The sequence below is a fragment of the Aptenodytes patagonicus genome, chromosome W (assembly GCF_965638725.1).
Source record: "Aptenodytes patagonicus chromosome W, bAptPat1.pri.cur, whole genome shotgun sequence".
In the NCBI taxonomy this organism is placed as follows: Eukaryota; Metazoa; Chordata; class Aves; order Sphenisciformes; family Spheniscidae; genus Aptenodytes; species Aptenodytes patagonicus.
In genome coordinates, this window is record NC_134981.1 from 19,163,423 (window position 1) to 19,189,199 (window position 25,777).

The following is a 25,777-nucleotide window of genomic DNA, read 5'->3' on the forward strand; positions in this document are numbered from 1 at the left end:
AACTGATTTGTCAAAAACTCAATACATCATGTCAAGCAAGTCACAATTAACAGTCTCCTGAAAACGGCAGAAAAATCTACCTTGTGGCTAAGGCCTTGGGTCATGACTCAGGAAATTTAGATTTAAATTAACTGAAGCTTCCTTATTCCTTTTAAGACTAGCATTTCATCCTTCCTTACATTCTGGCTCCATCTGAAGTTTTTTGTGTGTTCCTGTGCAAGCCACTTAGCTCCTCTCTGTTCAGCTAGGCTAATGCTTTAGCTTAAAGGATCAGAGAAACTATGGAGAGATCACATACTAGTGTTGAAAGCTGTATACTTGCTTAGGTAGGTACAGTTCAGGAACTACCATAAGCCTAAATTACATTTAAGCCACAGAGAAATAGAAAACAAAGGTTTAAAAGTAAGCACCATCCAGGGCTGACAGCAGATTTAGTTGCAACTGATGTGCCATGTAAACACACGGAATTCTTTTCACACTGACATGAGAGACACAAGACAGAACTAGCAGAGGTCTGTTCGGAGGCCCAAGAGCTGGATCAATCATTGCCAATGAGCCAGTTCCTCTTGACGATCATGCTCGTGGCAACAATTTTTAATATACAAGTATTAAATATGCACAAAACCCAAGGAAATTTTTTTTTTTTTTTTTACTTTTCAAATATTTAAGATTTCAGAGGTGAGGAAACACAGGGCTGGAAGGGGCATGGCCAAATTATTTAGTTCTGCTTATCTCAAGGCTGGATCATCCGCATTCATGTCATACTTAGCTGTTATTTAAAGATCTCCATACATTCTACAGGCAGCCTATTCCAGTCCTTAACCTCAGAGTGTTTTCCAAGTACCTCACAGAGATCAAAATTGCAACAAGCCATTAAGAAATACTGACACACTGTACAGTCAGCAGACCTTCCCTACCAACTCTATTTTTCTCCTTAGTATATCCCCTCACATTTTTTTTTACCCTCCTCTTTTCTGCGCTAGCCCTTTCCCTCCATTTAAAGTTGATGAATGTAACCCCCAGGGTTTGTTTTGTTTTGTTAATTTTTTTTTTAGTCCAGATCATTTCCCACATCTAGCTTAGAAAGCAGCCATGTCAGTATCAGCTGTAACCGAAAGAAGGGGCCATAACCCCTCACAGGGAGATGAGGGAGAGTGTCTAGGATAGGGGACCTCTTCGACTGGATAAGCCATGAAGAAATAGCACTAATGAAGCAGATTTTGAAAGAATCAGAACATGGATTTTGATGTATTTCATATTCTTCACAATCTTTTATAACATTCCAATCATTCACAAAACATGAATAAATAAAATAGAGAAACGCCTTACTTCTATGAGCTTCTGCATTAGCAACATAAATGAATCCATCAACTACTTTGCACACCTTTTTAACTTGAGCTATTACATTGTAGTGCACAGCTTGCTGATTCCCTACTATACTGTTCTCTTTGCAGAACATCTTATTCACAACAACAGCTTGCTCTGCCCTTGCTCTCCTCCTTTCCACACTGAAAGATATTAAAATATTTCAGTAGTCAGGTTAATTGAGTAGAGAATGCAAAAACAGAGTCTAGGCAGCACAGGAAAGGAACAGGAAAATGGCCTAAGCCAGCAAAACAGTTTTATTCCCCCCCTTTTTTTCTGGGGTGAAAATACACCCCAGGATGAGTTTATATAGTGTTTCAAAAGGGAATCAATCAAGGTATCAAGAGGGATAGAAGCACCTATTATGTATGTCATACACATTTGTTATGTATATGGTTTGGAAAAGAAGGTTTATTACTTCCATGTGAAAATTCAGCAGTTGGAGAAAGAAAGAAAGAAAAAGTGAAAATATGTATTGAAGCTTCAGTTTATAAAGGATATCCATGCATGTGAATACACACATAAAAATCATATCACAAAACCATGAGGAAAAGTATGAAATAACTGAGAAACTGTACTTTTTTTGTGGAGAGCAAATCTTACCTGGTGGTTGAATACAATGTCAGAATATTGAATTTTTGATTGTTATTAAACTGAAAACTGACTCCTGATCCAATTCCTACAGGGAAAAAATGAACTTCTGAGATTACAACTATTTGGTTACTGAATACAACTAAATGGTAGGCTGAAAATTCCAGTGATGCTATAAAATGGATATATCCAAGCCTAGGTGTTGCTGTTAGGGGTAGGATATTTACTATTTCATGATGAAATTTTATACATGCTCTAAATTGATCAGACTATTAATTTAATTAAAATCAATTAAATAGTATTAAAAGAAAACAAGGGGGCATTTCCATGGTTTTGATACTTAGATTAGAACCTAGAAACCTAAGTCAGAGAGGAGCTAGACTTGTATCTATTAGCCGAAACTGGCATAGAAAAGGCTGTAGTCTGTTTACGACAAGCTGCATTGAAAAGGCCATAAGAGAGAAAAAAGATAACAACACTAAGAATTCACATTTTCACACTTTCTATACATATAATGTAATTATTCCAATTCTGCTGTGCTTAATAAACATTAGTTAAAAAGTAATAAATTTTTGTCCCTGGTTTGGACTGAAGTGAAGTTACAGATGTTTAAACTATAAAACTATGTTTTTAAACATTGAAAAAAAATCCTTCACCTGGTCCTACAACTCTTTTAAATGAAGTTTACACCATTTGACATCAGAAGACTGAATCAGATAAAGATCAGTCTTGACTTCCTGTATAAAAACACAAGCGTGTTTTTTAGCCGCTTACTGCAAAGAAAGTTCTGTCTGCATTTATCCATTACCACAGCACGTGTGACATGGAATTCAGGATCAAAATATAAGTACAAAGAGCAAATGATCCCTCTGACATTGTGTAAATTTAATCATTAAATTCACTGCAGCTATAATTTTATCCCAAATGTTCATTGCATTTATCCTTTTGAATAAATACAAAGAGAGAAAAGATTTTTTTTTACCATTATGCTATTGAGTTTCAAGAGGAGAATTTAAAAAGCATCCTTTTTCTCCATTTCTACCCCAATGGTTTTTTTTTTTGTTATATCTGTTTATAAAACAAAACAAAAACCAAAACCAGCATTACCATGAATTCGTCTTTGAGGTAGGCCAGCTACTAGTAGAATTTCTGGGCATGTCATCATCTTTTGCACTAGAGTCGTCCAGCTCTTCCAAACCCAGCCCAAACATAGCAAAGCGAGGTTCTGCCTGAGTGACCAGTGATTGCAAAAAGGAAGTCACAGCCCCATACCAGGGACAGCTTGATTTCAAACAACTTCTACTCTGAAGACAGCTTTTTTTATATCTGTGCAAAATAGACACAACTAGAAATTAAACACAAAATACAAAAGAGGTGTTGTCCCGAACACGGGCTCGTTACCCGGTGCGCAACGCCAATTTACACACCAAGGCGAGGTATTTCCATTTCTTTTATTCTAGTTTGTGCAAAGTAGGGAGCTAGGTGGTAGCCCACAAAAGACTAGCTCTCTGATTATCAAAACTTCACACTATTTATATTCTATCACCTATTGGTTAAATGATTCTCTCACTTCTTATGCTAATTAGTCCACATGCTCAGTCTTTCTCTTCTTTTGGGTCGGAGGGTTTCCTGAGTCGGTGGGCTGTGAGTCAGTGGTCGTGATCTCCCCTTGTCGGAATTAACTCTCCTTCACCTTTAGTTTCACGCTTCAGCTGTTGCAGCCAAATTCCTGTGGTTTTGCTGATAAAACAAGTTATCTCCTAACAGCCTGATTTATACAAGCCAGGATGCCCTGTTTGTCCAGGATGTTTCTGATTTATCTTCCTTGAGATTAGATGCCATGCCAAGTATTTACTTCAAACCTCCCCGGCCTTGAATAGTTAACAAAGCACTGGACAAAATAATTGCAACATTAATCAATGGCAGCTTCCTACAAACTTACATCAGAGGTATTAATCAAACAACATAAATTAATTTAGGTCCCACACCTAAATTAACCTTTGTTACTGGTACAACTCAAGTACAGGTAAAAAATGGTAAAGTTCCAAACTGATGGTTTCAATCACCAGTACAAAGCAGGTAAAAGCATCAGTCCTTTCAAAGTCCAAATACTGACTTTTTGGACCTTAGTATACTTCTATCTGATGGATCTTTTAGTTTACTTTAAAAAATAAAATAAAATAAAATAAAATAAAATAAAATAACAAACTCCCTCACCCTCACTGCACACACGCTATTGGTAAAATAACATCAAAGCTGAGTCATCACATACAATATAAACAATATGAGACTTATGAGTGCATTTTCAACCTTAATTAGACCGCTTTTGTGTTTATTAACTATGAAGCAGTTAACTCCACCTGAAAAGGACCATTTCCCATTTAGGCATAGAGAATGCATGTTGTGAAAGGAGACGGGTGTTGTCTGCAAGCTTAAGTGTTCATTTGATGCAGAAGCTGGAAGGCATGAAAAGACTGGCAATCACAGGGAAAGAAGTAACAGTCATAGAAGTAACAGATATCCTGGAGAAGCAGCTTCATTCTTTGCTTCTATGGTCATGGCAGGCTGATGATGGACAAAGCACTTCAAGGAAACATTAAATGTGTGCCCCTCTACACCCAAATTGAGACACTTCAGTTGAGATCAGCAAAAATGTTAAGTGCTCACAGACACAATGGAAATCAGTGACAGGTGGTTCCAAATATGCGATGCTCTGAAGTATTCAGACCTAAAGAGATTTAAATCCAGTGTTCAAAATCTGTGGATATTTTACACTTTAAATTCTGGCTGCCTTTCCCAGCTGTAAAGTGGGGATGAAGGGCGCAGAGATTGCAGAGGTTAGTGCATTTATCATGAAGCAATAGCTTAATGAAATCACCTTTGGAAAATTTAATTGCAAATTAAAAAAAAAAACCTGCAAATTAATTAAGGGAATTGAATGAAGTTTAAAAAAACCCCACAGAATAATCTGCTTTTTTCAGTCATCCAAACACATTATGAGTGTTGCTATGCTTTCCAACTATACTAGCTGAAACCACAATCTTTGTCTTATGGCCTTTGACCATCAGAGCTAAAGCAGTACTACTTGTTATTCCGTGCACATTCAAAAAAACCATTTTATTTTTTTTCTAGGTCTTCCAGATAAGATGAAAAAAACCTAAGATTCATTCCATTTGCTGTATTTTGAAGACTTCTTAGTACTTTTATTAAAATAAGAAATTATTTGTCATTGTACGGAGAACGAAGAACACGTTTTTATCAAGATCAACAGTGTACACAGCTTCTGAGATGACTGTATTTCTGTAGCATAGTAGGCATAGTTTAAAAAAAGCTTTGATTTTTTTAATAATGCTTTACATTCCTGTTGAATTCCAAACAGAAAGAGATGACCAAACTGTCAAACAACAGGAAAATATATTTCCAAAATAAGCAACGGATTTGAGACACATCAAAATTTAAGCAGCAGCTTACAGCACAGCTTTACTGCTGTAAATATGAAACCTGTGGGCTGAATATCACTGTTATAGAGAGACTGCAAGTCATATAAGAGAATACGAAGATACTTACACTGCCATGTAATCGTACAGCACATTATTGCTGACCTCTGAAAAGGCTTTATTAAAAATCTCTACATCTGGGAGTGATTTCCAATCAACAGATGTCCAAAAGGGGAGATCCCGCAGGAGAAAATACCTCCACAACAACGGGTCTTGCACAGCTGCCCTCCAGTAACAACTTGTGCTTCCCAAGTGGCACAAATCTTGGGGTGAGAGGAAGGACGTAATGTTCAGCTGCACGTCGATCTGAAAACGTCGAGGAGAGGTTTAGCACCCCAGGAATTTAGCAGTGAAGAACCAAGAGGCGGGAAGCCGAGCTCCCGCGGTGGTGCCGCACAAAACGCCGCGCACCAGGCAGGAGGGCCACCGCCGACCGCCCTATGCGGCTGCCACACAGGCTAAAGGCCGCACCTACGGACCGCGGCATTCTCGCACGGTTCCTAAAAGGCCACCGGCACTCGGATTAAGTACCCCATGCTGCCCCAAGGGGCCTGGCCGCCGTGGCGAGAGGGGAGAGGAGGGCCAGGCCTCCGGCAGCGCCTGCAGGGCGCTCACTTCCTCCGCGGCCTCCCCGCCGCCGCCCGCGGGTCCCCCGCCCGCGGTGGTGGCACCGCCGCGCTCCCGGGTGCCCCGCGCCCAGCGCTCCCGCATGACGCGCAGGCGGACGCACACGGCGGGCTCCATGGCGCCCCGCTCCGCCGCCATGGCGCTGGGGCCCGCCGTGCCGCTACTGGCGGCACCTCCGGGCGGAGGGCAGCGCCTGGCCCGGCCCGGCCCTGCCCTGGGGAAGTGGCGGAGGCGCCGCCACGACTGCCCGGCCGCCCCTCGGTCCTAGCGCGCCGGCGCCGCCGGGCGAGGCGGGAGGGCGGGCAGCCCCTGCTACTGTGGAGGCCATGCAGGCACCAGCACTCCGCACGGTAGAGGCGCCTGTCCGAAACGTCATCCTCGCCTGCGAGCGAATTTATTAAACAGTCTTTTTTTTCCGAGAAATTCCACTTTATAGGACCTTGGACCTACATTCCAGGAGTTCTTTGAATTCATGTTTTTAATGCAACAAAAGTACACATTTTCATAAGAAGAACGGTCAGACACTGAGGCGGAGCAGTGTTTTGTCTCCCTTCAGTGCAGACCACCTCCCTAGGTGTGCTCTCCAGACAGGGTTTCTTCCAGCAGAGTAAAAGCAGCATATTTTAGTTGTGGGATTTCCTGAAGTAACACAACATTTGTTTTGCACTTGTGTTCCACCCTTGGCCTTTTAAAGGTCTCTCACATACAGCCACATACTTTGTTAACATGTTTTTCCCATTTCTCAGAAATCCAGCGACACGCTCTGTAATCTGCAGCCCAGGTCACTGTTAGACACGGGATCTATCATCTCAAGGCTTTCCTGCTTCCCTTCTCCACAGTGTTGCAGTCCCTAGTAGCACATTTCTCCACTGCACATCGCCAGTACGTATCACTAAATATACCTGCAAAAAATAATTTAGATCAAGTAATTTATTGTTCCATTGTAAACAAGTACACAGCTTGTTAACTTCAATTTTTTTTACTGTAACACCAGAAAAAATTTCAAAAAAGGCAATATAAGCCTATTAAAGAGGTACACCAAAAAAACAGTTTTAACCATTAGATGACTGACACTGCCCAGAAGGGAACATAGATCAAGGCCTTGCTCATTACTCCATCTATTTTGCCCTTCCATAATGTTAAAATATTTAAGATTGCCATATAAATATTATTCTGATAATTGTGTTTGCCTATTTATCTTAGAGAATTTCAGTATTTCTTTACAATCCATTAAGTGCAGGTGTAGCCATATGTTTGGGTTAATACCTATCCTAGACTGTAGTCTTCATTATACTAGACTGATTACCTTGTATAAACAATGCATGCCTTACAAGGACTATGCCCTTGAAGAAGAACTAGAAGACTGATAAAAGGGGAACATCATGCCCTAGAAGGCATCAGAGGCTAGATGATTGCCAAAGAAACAAGAAGTCAGCAAAAAACTGCAGTAACTACGAGAAAGGTAAAGGCAGCAGGGGGAGATAGTGAAGACCGACTCAATTCAAGACTGGAAAGACTTGCCCCCCCACACCTGCAAGGAGCATGTGTGCTAGTTTACATGGCAAGCGAGGCTAATTTGAACACAACTAACCAATGAGCATGAACTTGGGCGGGCTTTTGCTAATCATGTAACAATATAAATAGGCTGTAGTTCTTTTGTGTGGTGTGCTAGCTTTGTGGAATTACCACCTAGCACCCATCTTTGCGCAAATATGAGATAAATAAATATCTTGGCTCTGTGTATAAGATTGGCTTATTGCACACCGGGTACTTGGACCCCGCTTGTGGGACAACGCAGGTATGATTATGCATATCTACTTTAGAATACTTCTGTGCCTCCCTGTCCTGGTTTTGGCAAGGATAGAGTTAATTTCCTTTCTAGTAGCTGGTACAGTGTTTTGGATTTAGGATGAGAACAAAGTTGATAACGCACCGATGTTTTAGTTGTTGCTAGGTAATGCTTCCACTAGCCAAGGACTTTTTAGTTTCCCATGCTCTACCAACTGAGAAGGCTGGAGGTGCACAAGAAGCTGGGAGGGGGCACAGCCAAACTGGCCAAAGGGACATTCCATACCATGTGATGTCATGCTCAGTACATAAACTGGGGAAAGCTGGCCGGGGGGGCCGCTGCTCGGGGACTGGCTGGGCATCGGTCGGTGGGTGGTGAGCAATTGTACTGTGCATCACTTGCTTTGTGTATTATTATTATTACCATATTATTATCATTTTATTTCAATTATTAAACTGTTTTTATCTCAACCCACGAGTTTTTCTCACTTGTGCTCTTCCAATTCTCTCCCCCATCCCACCGGGTGGGGGGGAGTAAGCGAGCGGCTGGGTGGTGCTTAGACTGAGATTAAACCACAACAGTCCTTTTGGCGCCCAACGTGGGGCTCGAAGGGTTTGAGATAATAACAGATTAACCGGAGTGTATTAAGGAACTTATAGCTGTAAATAGTTGTGGGTCACAATGTTGGTTTCTCTGTTCTCGATATTGATTTGTATAATCTGCATTGTGCTCTTTTTCCTGCTATACATGTTAAAGATTGGTGTTGGGTTTTGCAGTTTGCTGTGGTCTGCAGTGAATAGTGATGTCTCGCTTGTGAGGTTAGTTTTTAGAACATTGACCTTGACATTAGCGTGGTATGTAGGTTTTGCAATGAAGCCGTTACTGTACCACGGATACCATTTTGTGGAGAGAACTAGCAATTGCAGTAACTATTCTGAGAGTTTTTTTACGGAGGAAATGCAGAATGGCAGTGTCACTACCTTCTTCTATGATGTTTCCTCCTTCATTACAGTAACTTTTCAGTATTTTGAGCATCCTTGGGTAGTTAAGATACTTCTATTGGTACTTCTTGGGAATATTGTTTCGGTTTTGTCTAAAGTTGGTAAGCAATTTAAGAATATCATCCAGAGATCTGCCCCAAGGCTGAATAGTTATGAGTGGCAGGGTGTGTGGGACAAGATGGGCAAGTACCTAGGCCAATGGGCACCCCCAGTGTTTTGGAACTTCACCCCTGAGCAAGTGCAGAATCCTGAAAAGTTAGTAGAATATTTGGATAAAGTATGCTGTCACCCTGGCAACTCCAGAGAGATGCAGATCACTGCAACGTGCTGGGGCCTGGCCCATGCCTACCGAGCCCTGTTCAACACCATTCAGTTCCCTCAAAGGGAAGAGAAGGTCTCTGGCTCTGACAGTAAAACGACAGGCCCTGCGGCCACTCAGACCCCGGCGACAGGCCCTGCGGCCACTCAGACCCCGGTGACAGGCCCTGTGGCTGAAACAAAGAACCAGCCTGTGCCGGTATCAGTCGCCCCTGTACACAAGAAGAAATCTTGGAAGCGAAAGTCAGCTCGTTTAGTAAGGGAGGAAGAAGCTCCTTCTAAAAGGGAACTGGAGGAAGAAGTGCACGAGACAGATGACCCTAGAGAAGGGCCATCACGAGAACGGGAGGAGGAAGAGGAAGAACTCAAACGAGGCAGTGACCACCCGATCTCTATCCCTGAGTGAGCTGCAAGATATACGAAAAGATTTCAGCCGTCGTCCAGGCGAGCATATTGTCACCTGACTGCTCCGATGCTGGGATAATGGGGCCAGTAGCCTGGAATTAGAGGGTAGGGAAGCCAAGCAGCTGGGATCCCTTTCCAGGGAAGGGGGCATTGACAAAGCAATTGGAAAAGGGACACGTATCCTCAGCCTTTGGAGGCGACTCTTGTCAAGCGTGAAGGAAAGGTATCCCTTTAAGGAAGATGTCATATGTCGCCCAAGCAAGTGGGCCACCATGGAGAAGGGTATCCAGTTCCTGAGAGAATTAGCTGTGCTGGAGGTGATTTATGATGACCTGAACAATGAACAACTATCCAAAGATCCAGACGAAGTCAAGTGCACACGACCCATGTGGCGGAAGTTTATAAGGAGCGCACCATCGTCATACGCCAATTCATTGGCCGTGATGACCTGGAAAGATGGAGAGGAACAAACAGCGGATGAATTGGCTAGTCAACACGGGCAATATGAGGAAAGTCTCTCTTCCTCCCTCGTCTCGGCTGTGGAGAAACTGTCCCGGGAGATCCAGCAACTCAGAGAGGATAGGTCCTACTCCTCACCTGTACGGACCAGTATCTCGGCTATTAGGAGTCAGCGTTCTTTTGCTCAAGAGAGAGAATATAAAGGGTACACACCACGGGGCACCCTATGGTTTTACCTGCGTGACCACGGAGAGGACATGAGGAAGTGGGATGGAAAACCTACTGCAGCCCTAGGGGCACGGGTACGCGAATTGCAAGGGAAAACAATCACAGAAAGAGGTTCTTCCAGGAAAACTGCTGCTCCAGTTTCCAGCGGGCAGTTCCCCAGACAGAGTAGAAGGGCTGATCTTACTCCTGATCTTAATGAAGAAACTTCTGACTCGTACGTACAAGAAATGAGAAATGAGTACTGTGATGAGGATTAGAGGGGCCCTGCCTCCAGCCAGGGGGAGGAAAGTGACAACTGGGTTTACTGGACTATGTGGATTCGGTGGCCTGGCACATCAGACCCACAGGAGTATAAGGCTCTAGTGGACACCGGTGCACAGTGTACCCTAATGCCATCAAGCTATATAGGGGCAGAACCCATCTGTATTTCTGGGGTGATGGGGGGATCCCAACAGCTAACTGTATTGGAGGCTGAAGTGAGTCTAACTGGGAATGGGTGGCAGAAGCACCCCATTGTGACTGGCCCAGAGGCTCCGTGCATCCTTGGCATAGACTACCTCAGGAGAGGGTATTTCAAGGACCCAAAAGGGTACCGGTGGGCTTTTGGTATAGCTGCCTTGGACACGGAAGAAATTAAACAGCTGTCCACCTTGCCTGGTCTCTCGGAGGACCCTTCTGTTGTGGGGTTGCTGAAGGTCGAAGTCCAACAGGTGCCAATCGCTACCACCACGGTGCACCGGCGGCAATATCGCAGCAACCGAGACTCCCTGATTCCCATTCATGAGCTGATTTGATGACTGGAAATCTAAGGAGTGATCAGCAAGACTCGTTCACCCTTTAACAGTCCCATATGGCCAGTGCGGAAGTCTAATGGAGAGTGGAGACTAACAGTAGACTATCATGGCCTAAATGAAGTCACGCCACCGCTGAGTGCTGCTGTGCCAGACATGCTAGAACTTCAATATGAACTGGAGTCAAAGGCAGCCAAGTGGTATGCCACAATTGATATTGCTAATGCGTTTTTCTCAATCCCTTTGGCAGCAGAGTGCAGGCCACAGTTTGCTTTCACTTGGAGGGGCGTCCAGTACACCTGGAACCGACTGCCCCGGGGGTGGAAACACAGCCCCACCATTTGCCATGGACTGATCCAGACTGCACTGGAACAGGGTGGAGCTCCAGAACACCTGCAATACATTGATGACATCATCGTGTGGGGCAACACAGCAGGAGAAGTTTTTGAGAAAGGGACGGAAATAGTCCAAATCCTGCTGAAGGCCGGTTTTGCCATAAAACAAGGTAAGGTCAAGGGACCTGCACAGGAGATCCAGTTTTTAGGAATAAAATGGCAAGTTGGACGTCGTCAGATCCCTATGGATGTGATCAACAAAATAACAGCCATGTCTCCACCAACTAGCAAAAAGGAAACACAAGCTTTCTTAGGCATCGTGGGTTTTTGGAGAATGCATATTCCAAATTACAGTCTGATTGTAAGCCCTCTCTATCAAGTGACCCGGAAGAAGAATGATTTCAAATGGGGCCCTGTGCAATGACAAGCCTTTGAACAAATTAAAGAGGAGATAGTTGATGCAGTAGCCCTGGGGCCAGTCCGGGCAGGGCAAGAGGTAAAAAATGTGCTCTACACTGCAGCCGGGGAGAACGGCCCTACCTGGAGCCTCTGGCAGAAAGCACCAGGGGAGACTCGAGGTCGACCCCTAGGGTTTTGGAGTCAGGGATACAGAGGATCCGAGGCCCGCTATACTCCAACTGAAAAAGAGATATTGGCAGCCTATGAAGGGGTTCGAGCTGCTTCGGAAGTGATCGGCACTGAAGCACAGCTCCTCCTGGCACCCCGATTGCCGGTGCTGGGCTGGATGTTCAGAGGGAGGGTCCCCTGTCCACATCATGCAACTGATGCTACGTGGAGTAAGTGGGTCGCACTGATCACACAACGGGCTCGAATAGGAAACCCCAGTCGCCCAGGAATCCTGGAAGTGGTCATGGATTGGCCAGAGGGCAAAGATTTTGGAATATCGCCAGAGGAGGAGGTGACACGTGCTGAGGAGGCCCCAATGTATAATGAACTACCAGAAAACAAGAAGCAATATGCCCTGTTCACTGATGGGTCCTGTCATCTTGTGGGAAAGCATCGGAGGTGGAAAGCTGCTGTATGGAGTCCTATGCGACAAGTTGCAGAAACTGCTGAAGGAGAAGATGAATCGAGCCAATTTGCAGAAGTAAAGGCCATCCAGCTGGCTTTAGACATTGCTGACCGAGAAAAGCGGCCAGTGCTCTATCTCTAGACTGACTCATGGATGGTGGCAAATGCCCTGTGGGGGTGGTTGCAGCAATGGAAGCGGAGCAACTGGCAGCACAGAGGCCAACCCATCAGGGCTGCCGCATTGTGGCAAGATATGGCTGCCCGGGTGGAGAACCTGGTTGTAAAAGTCCGTCACGTAGATGCTCCCGTACCCAAGAGTCGGGCCACTGAAGAACATCAAAAGAACCAGCAGGTGGATCAGGCTGCTAAGATTGAAGTGGCTCAGGTGGATCTGGACTGGCAACATAAGGGTGAATTATTTCTAGCTTGGTGGGCCCATGACACCTCAGGTCACCAAGGAAGAGATGCAACATACAGATGGGCTCGTGATCGAGGGGTGGACTTGATCATGGACACTATTGTGCAGGTTATCCATGAATGTGAAACATGCGCTGCAATCAAGCAAGCCAAGCGGTTAAAGCCTTCTTAATGATATCTGTGTGTGTGTGTATATATTTAAAAAAAAAAAGTGGTGGTGATTAATGAAAATGTACTGGAAAATATGAGACTTGAGCATGACGCAGATAGTATAGAATAAGGGGTGGATATTGTCCTGGTTTCGGCAGGGATAGAGTTAATTTCCTTTCTAGTAGCTGGTACAGTGTTTTGGATTTAGGATGAGAACAAAGTTGATAACACACTGATGTTTTAGTTGTTGCTAGGTAATGCTTACACTAGCCAAGGACTTTTCAGCTTCCCATGCTCTGCCGACTGAGAAGGCTGCAGGCGCACAAGAAGCTGGGAGGGGGCACAGCCAAACTGGCCAAAGGGACATTCCATACCATGTGACGTCATGCTCAGTACATAAACTGGGGAAAGCTGGCCGGGGGTGCCGCTGCTCGGGGAGTGGCTGGGCATTGGTCGGCGAGTGGTGAGCAATTGTACTGTGCATCACTTGCTTTGTGTATTATTATTATTATTATTATTATTATTATTATTATTATTATTATTATCTTTATTATTATCATTTTATTTCAATTATTAAACTGTTTTTTATCTCAACCCACGAGTTTTTCTCAGTTGTGCTCTTCCGATTCTCTCCCCCACCCCACCGGGTGGGGGGAGTGAGCAAGCAGCTGCGTGGTGCTTAGTTGCTGACTGAGATTAAACCACAACACTCCCACAATTTAAGCCTATTCGAAGATGCTATTTGAGCATCATCTTAACTCAGGTTAACCAGCAGCAGCTTTAGTATTTGAATAGAAAGCGTCATACATGTCCATGGTCATTAAAAAAAAAAAAAAAATCCTGCTAAATAAATCTATAAAATCTGTACTGAACTTGGTTTTGCATTGTGGAGCTGAATTGGAGCAATCCCACTTTCAGATGAAATGAAGCAAGAAGGTGCTCTATCCCCCCCATAGCCAGAGTAGAGCTAGTTTTGAGTATGTACAATGTGGATATCATGTCCTCAGCACCAGTTGTTTTACTTTACAAATCCCCTCCTGCTGCCTCACCCTACCTGCATCACACTAATGCTGCCTCAGATGCTCATGTAAAGGCGCTATATTAATGCAACTTACATAAAGCTACAGAAAGTGGAGAGAGAGGATAAAAGTTTCCCAACTCGAACCAATTCTGCATGTACTTTCTACCTGTGTGAAATCAGTAGTTCTGTTTTCATATCTGTGTCCTAGATCTAAACAGGAAGACCAACATGGGAACATATAGCACCCTCTGCATTCATATTTGTGCTTTCACCATTTGTCAACTGACAATTGGATGGTTGTAAAACACACATGCTGTGTATAAAACAAATTGCCTCAGTTCATTTTCCTCCAGTGCACTCAAAAACATAGAGAAAGCGAACATTACCACCTCCTGAAATCTATGAGTCAAAAGAAGGGGCAGGGAGGAGAACACTACTGCTTGCTTATCTGTCGCATCTACTTTGGGGGGATTCTAAAAAGTTTGTGAATACAAATGAAATCTAACAACAAAAATACGCAATAAAGCATTTTATAAAGTGGAGCAGTTATTGGAGGAGGGAGTTGTACTTTTTTTTTTACCTTCACTGAGTAATCTAGCTATGTCTTTATCTTGAAGTGAGACATCTTCATTTAGCTGAAGAGGGCATCTAAAGCTAAGCATCTTCATCAAGTAATGAACTCCATCATTAAGACACTGAGTACAGTTAAAAAATGAGGAAAAAAAACCTTTTTAGATAAATTCTGATTAATTTAACGATAGCCAGAAATACTTCCAGCTATGAATTTCCCAAAACCTTATTTAAAAGAAAAAAAACCAAGCAACTTATTTTAAGAGAGAAAAGTCATACTTTAAAACTGTATTTATGGGCATTCACATGCTCATGGAACTTTTTTTAATCTCCTTTACTTTTTTAAATAAGGCAATGTTTTTTTGTAGCTGTTCACTCCTTTCTTTTGCTGTATAACAATACATGTAAAGCAGGGCTCCTTTTCTCCAGTAAAGACATTCTAACAACTCTGTACCAAGGGCTGTTGATGGGCTGAAATAAAATCCAACAAACTTGGCTAACCCAAAAGTAAACTATCTGAACTATTCATACACACACTCACACGTGCAAACAGTGTTATATTACTGAAAGAGTGGTTAAACATTGGAACAGGCTGCCCAGGGAAGTGCTTGAGTCCCCATCCCTGGACGTATTTAAAAGACGAGTAGATGGGGCACTTAGGGACATGGTTTAGTGGGTGGTGGTGTTGGGTCGACGGTTGGACTCGATGATCTTAGAGGTCTTTTCCAACCTCAATGATTCTATGATTAAGCCTCTAACTTTAGAGGCTGTACTTAACAGCAACGGTCACAGACACAAGCCTAATACTTTGGATTTAAACTGCCAAAAGCATCTGGAACCCTGAAATGTTAGCAAGAAAAATTCTGAGCACGCAACAAGTTATTTGAAAAAATATTTTCAGGAATCACTATTTAAATACAAATAAGACTTGAAAATTTTTCAAAATATCTTAAATTTTGCCCATCAAAAATACAAATACTACTATCCTGTTTCAGATTTTTAATTTAAATAATGAAGTAATTAATTCTCTGGCTGAATAACATTAGTACTCACTTCTTCATTTATGTTGCTGCTTCTAGTCTATGTATAGTTCAGGTGGTGCCCTGACAATATATAAACCAGCTGTTTTCTTACGATGTGGTCACTTGCTGTGATGGTGTGTCCTGTAACCCTGCTCAAGCGATAACTACCGGGGTGGTTGTAATGGATGCTGATAGTGATAGCTGCGTCCATTCAAAGTGGATTGGGGAGCCAGATAACAACACAATAACCAAGGGCTATTGTGAGAAATATGCCCACCTAACCATAGTTATCAGTATGCAAATATGACTATGAGTCAAGCATCTTACCCCTATAAATAGTGAGCAGTCCAAGAGCCCTTTGAGCTCTCCTGCACGGCAGCAGGCTGCGTGACAGGATCTCCCCTTGAGTAGGGATGCCTCTCAAGGTTACTCCTCGAGGTTGAGAGATTCCTTGCCGCAACAGATCCTCGGTAAGTGACTAATAGCATGCTCAACTTTGAAATCTTAGCTAAGTGATATAAAGGATTGATTGCGCATATATAATCCTTTAGACATAAACCGTTGACCAAGTCTGGGACTAGGATTGGATCCAGCTGCACCTAGACTCCTCTCTGAGAAGGAGTCTAGAAAGGAAGGGGGTCCTTTCTGAACCTCACGACTCAATGGGAGGGTCTCCCTGACAGTTTTGTCTGACCCTGTCTTCTATGCAGTAAATAATCAAGTGTACCTTGCCATCGAATCTTGTTAAACCACTGTCGCATTTACCACTGAACTTTGTTAACTCACTGTTTTCTATCAATAAAGTATATTTTTGCTTCTCTCTCTTACGAGTGAAGTGCACTCTCACTCCATCCGCGACACTTGCACATGGGACAACATGGTACCTGATTGGCATTTAAATAGGTTCTGAACATACAAGATGATTTAGCAGCTTGATTATTGGTTATTAGAAGTGGCATGCACTGAACTTTGAAGTTGGAACTGCTCTTCTAAAGTGACTTCCCTAGAAGAAGGGAGCATTAGGGACTGACACATAGGGATTGCTTCTTGCTACTGGAGGAAGAGTTTAAGTAACTTTTTAAACAGCAAGTATAAAGTGTGCAATCTTCTACATTATATGGTTAGCGATCAAAGAACGGTGTGTACTGTGGACTCCTTCATCCAGAAGAATGCTTGTGCCTGCCACATCTCATTTATGGGTTCCTGTACATGTCGATCTAGGAGAACTTTTTTACAACAATCTTCACCTCAGTCTCCAACTGTTACAGATTACTGTGTATGTAATTTGGGATATTATTTCACAGTTGACTTTTAGCTAACACAGAAATAATGTCATTTGGCCAAAAACCAAGTGACCAGACTCATGTCCCTAACTGCATGTTCCCATCTTTAATTGTATTAATCCTAGAGTCAAGTGACTGCTTGGTGTGCAAGGTCAGCTTGCTTATCTGACTGAATGCTTCCCGTTTTCTCCACAGGCCTAGTCTGCAGTTGAATCACCAAGCTGATCCAGGTGGCCATAAGCTACATAAATGGCAATTTGGACAACTTCCCCTCTGTCTGAGACTGTAACTTCCTTCTGACACTGTAATGTGTAACTTACCCTCAGAGAACCTTCATCTCGCTTTTAGTAAAGTTTTGCGCCACCATAAGAGGTTTTATACTGGATCATAGTGAAATTAAATCTACTAATTGGGATATTGTATAAATCTATGTAGCACTTAGCATTAAAGCTTTTCTGGTTCTTCTGGGGTTTCTTTTGAGGAAAGAAAAAAAGGTTCCTGAAAGGATCATGGGATGGATAAAAAGCAACGTGTACTTGAGAATGTTTTATACAAGACAGAGGTGTCATGCCTTAGTTTGGCAACCATTTATTTTGGAAGAGTACTAGTTTAAACAGCTGCTCTGCTCTCTTGCCCCTTCTTCCCACTCTTTTTGATGCTGCCTTGTAAGTTATGCTCATGTAATTGTGTCTCTCAGATGAACGTGACTGGGAAGCTCATCTGTATTAAAAGCCCCCCTGTCCCTTTTCCTGGACTACAGTTGAGTGTTCAACCATTCAAATGCCTGCACTGTCCTTGCTAGGGCAAGCAGTCCATGTTTCTTGTGGAGTAGGATGCGAAGTGTCTGTGGTGTTCTGGTTGTCATGCTGGAAGTCTGCTACCTGGGAGTGTGACTGCCAAGTACCCCCTTGAACCTATGTTCAGCCAAATACCCTATCTTTCAAAGGCATAAGAAAATAAATATAAGTATATTGATTTTGAAGACCTATTCTTGTCACAGGTTAATTCCTCTGTTACGGTGCACAACTGCTGGAGTGGCAAGCCATGATAACGGTAATCAAGGTTTTATTCCGTGAGGTAAATGGGAAATCCAAGATTGTTACCTTATGACAAATTTTCTGATTCCTGTTGTGGATAACTTGCAAGCAGAGTGAAATTCTGGAAGTGCTTGCTTGAAGTTATTAATTTAAATGCACTACAACCAAAAAGCATCATATTTATGGCTTGGATGAATAATCTAGAGTGAATTATACATTCTAAAGGCCCTTTAAAATTACATGGGAATGTGAGACCCTTTTTGCCATTCCCATAGTAATTAATTTCAACCTAGTCTTTCTGGTTACCATTGGCACTTAAAAGATCTTTATGCCAAACTTGCTACAGAAGTAGCACATCATTGTGGCCTGCTAGTCTTAAGTGAGGACAGGCATTGGTGCTGGAGGAAGATTAATGTCAAACATCTTGAAGCCCTTTCTGTTTGAGAGTTCAGCAGGATGCCACAGGGCGTCACCAGTGTGCTCAATATAGTCTAGCTTTTAATGGAGATGTTTCATGGTAGTGATGTCAATCTGAAATGATTGTGTTTCCTAAAACTCTGCAAAACCCCAAAAGCAGAGTATGGAAGTCTTCAGTGAACTTCAGTTAGGGTATGGCTTCAAATTGGCCCCTGAAACAAACTGTCCGGATCCTTAACGAGATGTTTGGAGCTGGTGAAATTGAGAGCTTCGCAACAAGCAGCTGTGTGCTTGTAAACGTAGGGAACTCACCTGCTGCTTAGGCTGCTGCTGAACAGGCTTCCAAGCTCCTTTTGAGTGTGTATTTGACCAAGTATAAAATGTTCTGTGGCTTCTAAGAAGTTCTGCTTAATTGCCCATCTTAGCTTGTAATAATGATATGATAGTCTGACATAGAATCATAGAATAGTTTGGGTTGGAGGGGACCTCTAAAGGTCATCTAGTCCAACCCCCCTGCCGTGGGCAGGGACATCTTCAACTAGATCAGGTTGCTCAAAGCCCCGTCCAACCTGACCTTGAATGTTTCCAGGGATGGGGCATCCACCACCTCTCTGGGCAACCTGTTCCAGTGCTTCACCACCCTCAGCGTAAAAAATTTCTTCCTTATATCTAGTCTAAATCTACCCCCCATTAGTTTAAAGCCATTCCCCCTTGTCCTGTCGCAACAGGCCCTGCTAAAAAGATTGCCACCAACTGTCTTATAAGCCCCCTTTAAGTACTGTTAGGCTGCAATAAGGTCTCCCTGAAGCCTTCTCCTCTCCAGGCTGAACAACCCCAACTCTCTCAGCCTTTCTTCATAGGAGAGGTGTTCCATCCTCCTGATCATTTTTGTGGCCCTCTTCTGGACCCGCTCCAACAGGTCCATGTCTTTCTTGTGCTGAGGGCTCCAGAGCTGGACACAATACTCCAGGTGGGGTCTCACCAGAGCGGAGTAGAGGGGCAGAATCACCTCCCTCGACCTGCTGGCCACGCTTCTTTTGATGCAGCCCAGGATACGGCTGGCCTTCTGGGCTGCGAGCGCACATTGCTGGCTCATGTCCAGCTTTTCCTCCACCAGTACCCCCAAGTCCTTCTCGGCAGGGCTGCTCTCAATCCCTTCATCCCCCAGCCTGTATTGATACCGGGGGTTGCCCCGACCCAGGTGCAGGACCTTGCACTTGGCCTTGTTGAACCTCATGAGGTTCACACGGGCCCACTTCTCGAGCTTGTCCAGGTCCCTCTGGATGGCATCCCGTCCCTCTGGCGTGTCGACCGCACCACTCAGCTTGGTGTCCTCTGCAAACTTGCTGAGGGTGCACTCGATCCCACTGTCTATATGTCATTGATGAAGATATTAAACAGTACCGGTCCCAATATGGACCCCTGAGGGACGCCACTCATCACCAACCTCCATCTGGACATTGAGACGTTGACCCTCTGGATGCGACCATCCAACCAATTCCTCACCCTTTACCGGACAGTCCACCCATCAAATCCATACCTCTCCAGTTTAGAGAGAAGGATGTTGGGGGGGACCGTGTCAAAGGCCTTACAGAGGTCCAGATAGATGACATCTGTAGCCCTTCCCGTGTCCACTGATGTAGTCAGTCCATCCTAGAAGGCCACTAGGTTAGTCAGGCAGGACTTGCCCTTGGTGAAGCCATGCTGGCTGTCTCGAATCACCTCCCTGTCCTTCATGTGCCTTAGCATAGCTTCCAGGAGGATCTGTTCCATGATCTTCCCAGGCACAGGCGTGAGACTGACTGGCCTATAGTTCCCCGGGTCTTCCTTTTTTCCCTTTTTAAAAATGGGGGTTATGTTTCCTCTTTTCCAGTCAGTGGGAACTTCACCGGACTGCCACGACTTCTCAAATACGATGGATAGTGGCTTAGCAACTTCATCCGCCAGTTCCTTCAGGACCCGTGGATGGATCTCATCGGGTCCCATGGACTTGTGCACCTTCAGGTGCCCTAGATGGTCTCGCACCTGATGTTCTCCCACAGTGGGCGGCTCTTCATTCTCCCAGTCCCCACCTTTGCCTTCTGCGGCTTGGGCGGTGAGGCTCGAGCACTTGCCGGTGAAGACAGAGGCAAAAAAGTCATTGAGTGCCTCCGCCTTCTCCGTATCCCGGGTAACCAGGTCTCCCGTTTCATTCCGGAGAGGGCCCACATTTTCCCTCGTCTTCCTTTTATCCCCGATGTACCTATAGAATTTTTTCTTGTTGCTCTTGATGTCCCTGGCCAGATTTAATTCTATCAGGGCTTTAGCTTTCCTAACCTGATCCCTGGCTGCTCGGACAATTTCTCTGTATTCCTCCCAGGCTACCTGTCCTTGCTTCCACCCTCTGTAGGCTTCCTTTTTGTGTTTGAGTTTGTCCAGGAGCTCCTTGTTCATCCATGCAGGCCTCCTGGCGTTTTTGCCTGACTTCCTCTTTGTTGGGACCTTTAAACCAGTGATAAAAATTTAGATTTGACGTGAGTATTTCTGACTTTAAGGACAAACATGGAGTGATGCTAAAATACTGTTAGATCCATTACCTGTTATCTGTAATACATTAGCTTTTTTTATTTTTACAGGTGCAGGACACTGTAGCTGCAACTTATCTGGATTGCTAAGTGGAATTGAGTGGCTTCTGGAAGAAGCAGATTGTAAAAATGCACAGTAATGGAACTTGCTTTGTTTTACTGTATAGAGACTTTTGTGTTTTGCAGTTCAGATGAAGTGAGAATCTTGTCCTGACACAGCACTGTCAGAAAGGAGACAAACGTGCATATATTTCACTGCATGTACTTTAATAATTAACATTCTTTCAACTATAGTCCTGAATTAGAAGTACAAGTAGGATTGCCTGGATTCCAGCAGCTGATGAAGAAATGATTTTGGGGGGCATCTGGGTGTTTTGTTTTTTTTTCTTTCTTTTAAGCTGGGGCCTTTAGGGTGCAATCTTTTCTCAGTATATCTGATAATCTAATCTCTTCTGTAACACTAGGTTAGTTTACCAGCACAGCCCTATGGCACGCATCACACATTTAGTAAATATATTCAGTGGCGATCTTGACAGTGACGGTTCCCAACCAAAGAAAATATACTGTACGTTGTAGGTTGACAGAAAGACAATATCTCTTTCAAAAGAGTAAATTCCTCTGTATTTCTTTCCAGAAACAATGCCTAGACAAGAAATAGAGCTTGCAGGAGAATTGTCATCCCAGACCAAAATTCTTAGAAGCAAACAAACTACCCTGTAAGATTTGGTTGTTTCTTGTTTGTGATTTATTTATTAACCAACTACAAAAGACTTCAGCATCTTCTGCTTTCTGTTCCAGTGAAATTATTAGCTTAAACTGGACATACCTCTGATGCCATGAACAAATGTTAAATAGAATCCTTAGTATTTCAGGACATTTATCAAATACATAGGACCTATCAGTTATTCAAATACCTGTGGCCATTTGCAGATGTGAAGTGTACTAGGCTTGAAATTTTCTACACAGTTGCAAATATTTTTATAAAAAGGGAGCCAACATTTTAGAGCTGGAATTGCATTTTCCATATTGACGTCTTTTTTGATAGTCCTAGTCTTCCACCTTTTAAATGTTTTTTTAATTATTGGATGAATGTTCAGAAACTTCCCTTGGCTTTTTTACCTATGCATGTATTTGTTTTTTTCTGGGTTGTTTTTTTTTTGTTTTGTTTTTTAATCAATCTCTCTCTCCATGGAAATGCAATAGTCTCACAAACAATTTTTTCTTGGTACCTAGATAAATGGCTACATGGTGCACATTCAGCTGTAATTGCCCTCAAGCTGGTATATGTGTTTGATGCTTAACAAGTCGGAAACGTTCCATTTGAGAAGTTTTTTTTTTTTTTTAATGAACCTGGCCAGAGATAGGAACTGTCTATATTTTTTTTTCATCTTTATCCACAATTAACTCAGTTTTCTAGACATTTTTGTATATCTTCTAATCAGGACATATGGGAGTTTCAAGGGAAAATCCATGGGAGGCTATACTATGCTAATTCTGTGTTTTATCCTTAATAGGGTATGTGTACTTTGCCCTTTAAAATAGGGAGGACGCAAAACATTTGAGTATTCTCCTTATGTACAAGAATAAAGAAATAATATTCTTGGGCCAGTTACAGAAGGTGATATAGCTAGAGCTTGTGCTTAAATCTCAGGCCAGAGGATGTTTGCACGCAGGCTGCTCTCAGTTCCCTCAGGAGGATGAAACTACAAATCAAGAATGTAGGTAGGCGTATAGCAGAGATGTTCAACAGGTGAGACAGAGCAAACAACAAAACACGGTGGATCTGGATACAGGGATATATTTAAGAACCAGTGAGATTAGATTATCTCCAACGCTAGCTCACTCCCTCTCCAGCATTACGTTCGTTATGTCTAACCTTCCCTTCCCAGCAGAGAGGTTACAGCTGGTCCAGAGTCAGGCAGAAAGTCCTGTCAGTTTGTGCTGTGCAACTGCTTGCAGGTACCAGTCTTGTGCATTATTGGCCAAGGTCCCTGGGCGTCCCCCAGCATGTGCTCCAGTCTCTTAACCATCTTAGTGGCCCTTTGCTGGATTCTCTCTAGTTTATAATATCTTTCATACTGCAGGCTCAAAACTGGACACTGTACTCCAGATTCAGATCCATAAGTCCCAAGCAGAGGGGAATGAGCACTTGTCCTCAGTATGCGGTTAGCCTTTATCACTGCATGGGTATACTGCTGAATCCAGGTTCACTAGTCCACCAGGAGCTCAGGTCCCTTTTGCAGAGCTGCTCCCAAACCAGTCAGTCCCTGACCTGCACTGACGCACACTGTGTTCCCTTCCAGATGCAGTACTTTGCATTTGTCTTTGCTCAACATCTGGAGCTTTCTGAAGCACCTGTTGGCCCATTGAATGTACACTTACAATATTTCTGGCTGTCCTTGCACAAGGAGCCTAGTGTTTCTGGGAACACCGGCCCTGCACATGACAGCATGCAGAATTGGTCACGTGATGGGAGAGAAAAAAAAAGGCATTCAGTCTTTTCCTGAAGGCTGAAATCAATCAAGCCATCTGTTCCATCAAAAAAGCTGAACACTACTAGTCTTAGAGCCTCAAATTCCTCCATAGTTTGGCAAACTGGTGGGAGATGAGAGCTGTGAGTATGAAAGTCTGACGCTGTCCCAGAAGTACATTTCTCCAAGCTCTGAAGTCTTGCATTGTGAAGTGATCCTGGTAACAACCCAGAAACACCTACTGTATTCATTAAATTATTTAATACTACTCTGCAAAGTAATGACAAGAAAATAAACTCTTCTATTTGGTCTCAGGAATGACAATCAAGGAACTGAGGTAGGTTGAGAGGAACTGAGGGACTGAGGGCTGTATTTCTTAATCAAGAGTGTTCTGTTGATAAAGGGATATCATTTTGGTGTGGCATCTTTCATATCTTCTCCACAGACTTGAATTATGAAGGCAATTCCACAGCCTGATGTCAGGGGAGACATGTTCCACAAATGTGAACATATAAGGGCTACTCTCCAAGAACAAACCCAAGCCTTTTTCTCTACTTTGAATCAAATCCAGCTTGTCTTTTATGAAAGGTATTTATACAAGTTTCCTTAGCAAATGAATCTACAAACAGCAGTTGCTTAGAACTTTCTCCTGTAAGACTGATAGTATTCACAGCCAATTACCTTTGAAATTCATCTGGCTTAATCTTAAATTTTTTGGAGATTTAAAGACATGTCCATAACTTTAATTCATATGAAAGCAATAGTTTAAATTTGACCTACATATGTGCTATACATTAAATTCTGTGGGATAAATTATTTAAAATTATGTCATGAATCTGAATTACAAGGATTTAAGTAAACAAGTTACCTGGGAATCCTCTTTTTAGAATATAACCTTCATTCATCACATGTCCAAACCTTGCACAATATAGCATAAGGATGCACTGATACAGCTGCACAACTTCCACCAAGTATTTATGTTTTTTAAATTGCTTTTCACCACAGGATGTGAGTTGATATAAATCAGCTGGTGTACAGACACACAATGAGACATTTTTCCCCTAGCAGTTCTCTGATCACTTGTTCCAGTCACAAATAGCTAATAATTTAGAAATAAATTGAAAATTAAACAAGTTAAAGGAGTATCAGTGTAAAGATTTTTAGGAGTGACTTGGTATGCCTGAATGTGCCTGAGGGTGAAATAGTTTCAAGGGCCCATCTTAACAGAAGGCATTGGAAACTGCTGCCACAGTAACCAACAAGATTCATGGTAGGCACCCAAAATCACCAATCATGGAAAATTCTGGCTAACATCCAAAAACCCAATATTGATATTTCCACAGTGCCCATTGTTTATGGGTATTCATACTGCCACCTGAGGGGGGAGTCACCCCTTCAAGTCTCACACGCTGAGCACGAGACTCACAGTCAGCTCCTGTCTTACTTTCCCCCAGGGGTATATTTAATGCATCTCTGGTCTCTAAGCAGTACAGCACAGCAGTTTCTTTCCTGCTCTGTTACTCTGTGCACCAAATTAATTTCATTGGCCTGACCTGTGATTTGCCGGGCAAATGAATCTGAAGTCAGGGAGTGGAAGAAACTTCAGAACTGTGCTTCAGCTGGACCCTGTGGCCCACAAGATTTGCACTTAGAGGTGTAGCCATATGCCGGGAACCCTCTCCTAATCCTAATCACATCCCAGGTGTATAAATTTACCCTATATTTGAGCACACAGAATTGCATACACCAGAAGAAAGGAAAGTCTCAGAATATTTGAGCTGCATCCACGGAATTTCAATAGTTGTGGCACAGTATGTAGTAAAAATCTTGAAGCCTGACTCAGTATTTTCCTGGTGAAAATGCTACTCGAATATTTCTGTGCATTTATATGTTGCTAGTTTGATTTCTTTGTGTGTGTGTAAAAGTGGAATGGAGATATTTGGATACTGGAATATTGGTGGTGTCACAGCATTCCTTGCAATGGCAGAAAGACTTGTTCCAGAGGGGCGCTTGCAACGTTGCCAGAAATTGTCAGGCTGCATATTTATCTGAGTGCAGATAGAAGCTGGCATGACAGCTAGGGCATCACTCCTCAGAATGGGTATCTTCTTCCTGACACCTCTGTGAAATATCTAAACAGACTGTCTACATTTGAAAATTGCCTCAAATTAGAGAGTGAGTTCAGAAAAAAATGGCTATTCTTGAACAACTGCATGTAAGACCACTCCTACTCCAAAATAAGAGCACTTTGTTCATTCAAAGTGGATTAAACTACACCAGAAGGACATACTCCTGTCTTGGGAAAAGAGCATCAGCACACCGGATTTATATTCAGGGCTAAAATGTCATAAAACAGTTCCAGAGTAACTTCACAGAAGGTAAGCCTT

General features: G+C 43.1%; 1 protein-coding gene and 1 pseudogene across 1 annotated transcript; both read right to left on the bottom strand.

Moving 5' to 3' along the window:
- Positions 1–396: 396 nt before the first annotated feature.
- LOC143172182 (F-box only protein 4-like) lies at positions 397–6,456 on the bottom strand. Its single transcript, XM_076361433.1, is given in 9 exon segments — positions 397–554; positions 557–581; positions 1,331–1,508; positions 1,969–2,044; positions 3,064–3,137; positions 3,139–3,282; positions 5,524–5,759; positions 6,042–6,289; positions 6,417–6,456. Coding segments are annotated over 9 exon segments (1,179 nt in total).
- A 247-nt stretch (positions 6,457–6,703) lies between these two features.
- LOC143172183 (RAB7A-interacting MON1-CCZ1 complex subunit 1-like) lies at positions 6,704–16,470 on the bottom strand (annotated as a pseudogene).
- Between the last annotated feature and the right edge of the window lie 9,307 nt (positions 16,471–25,777).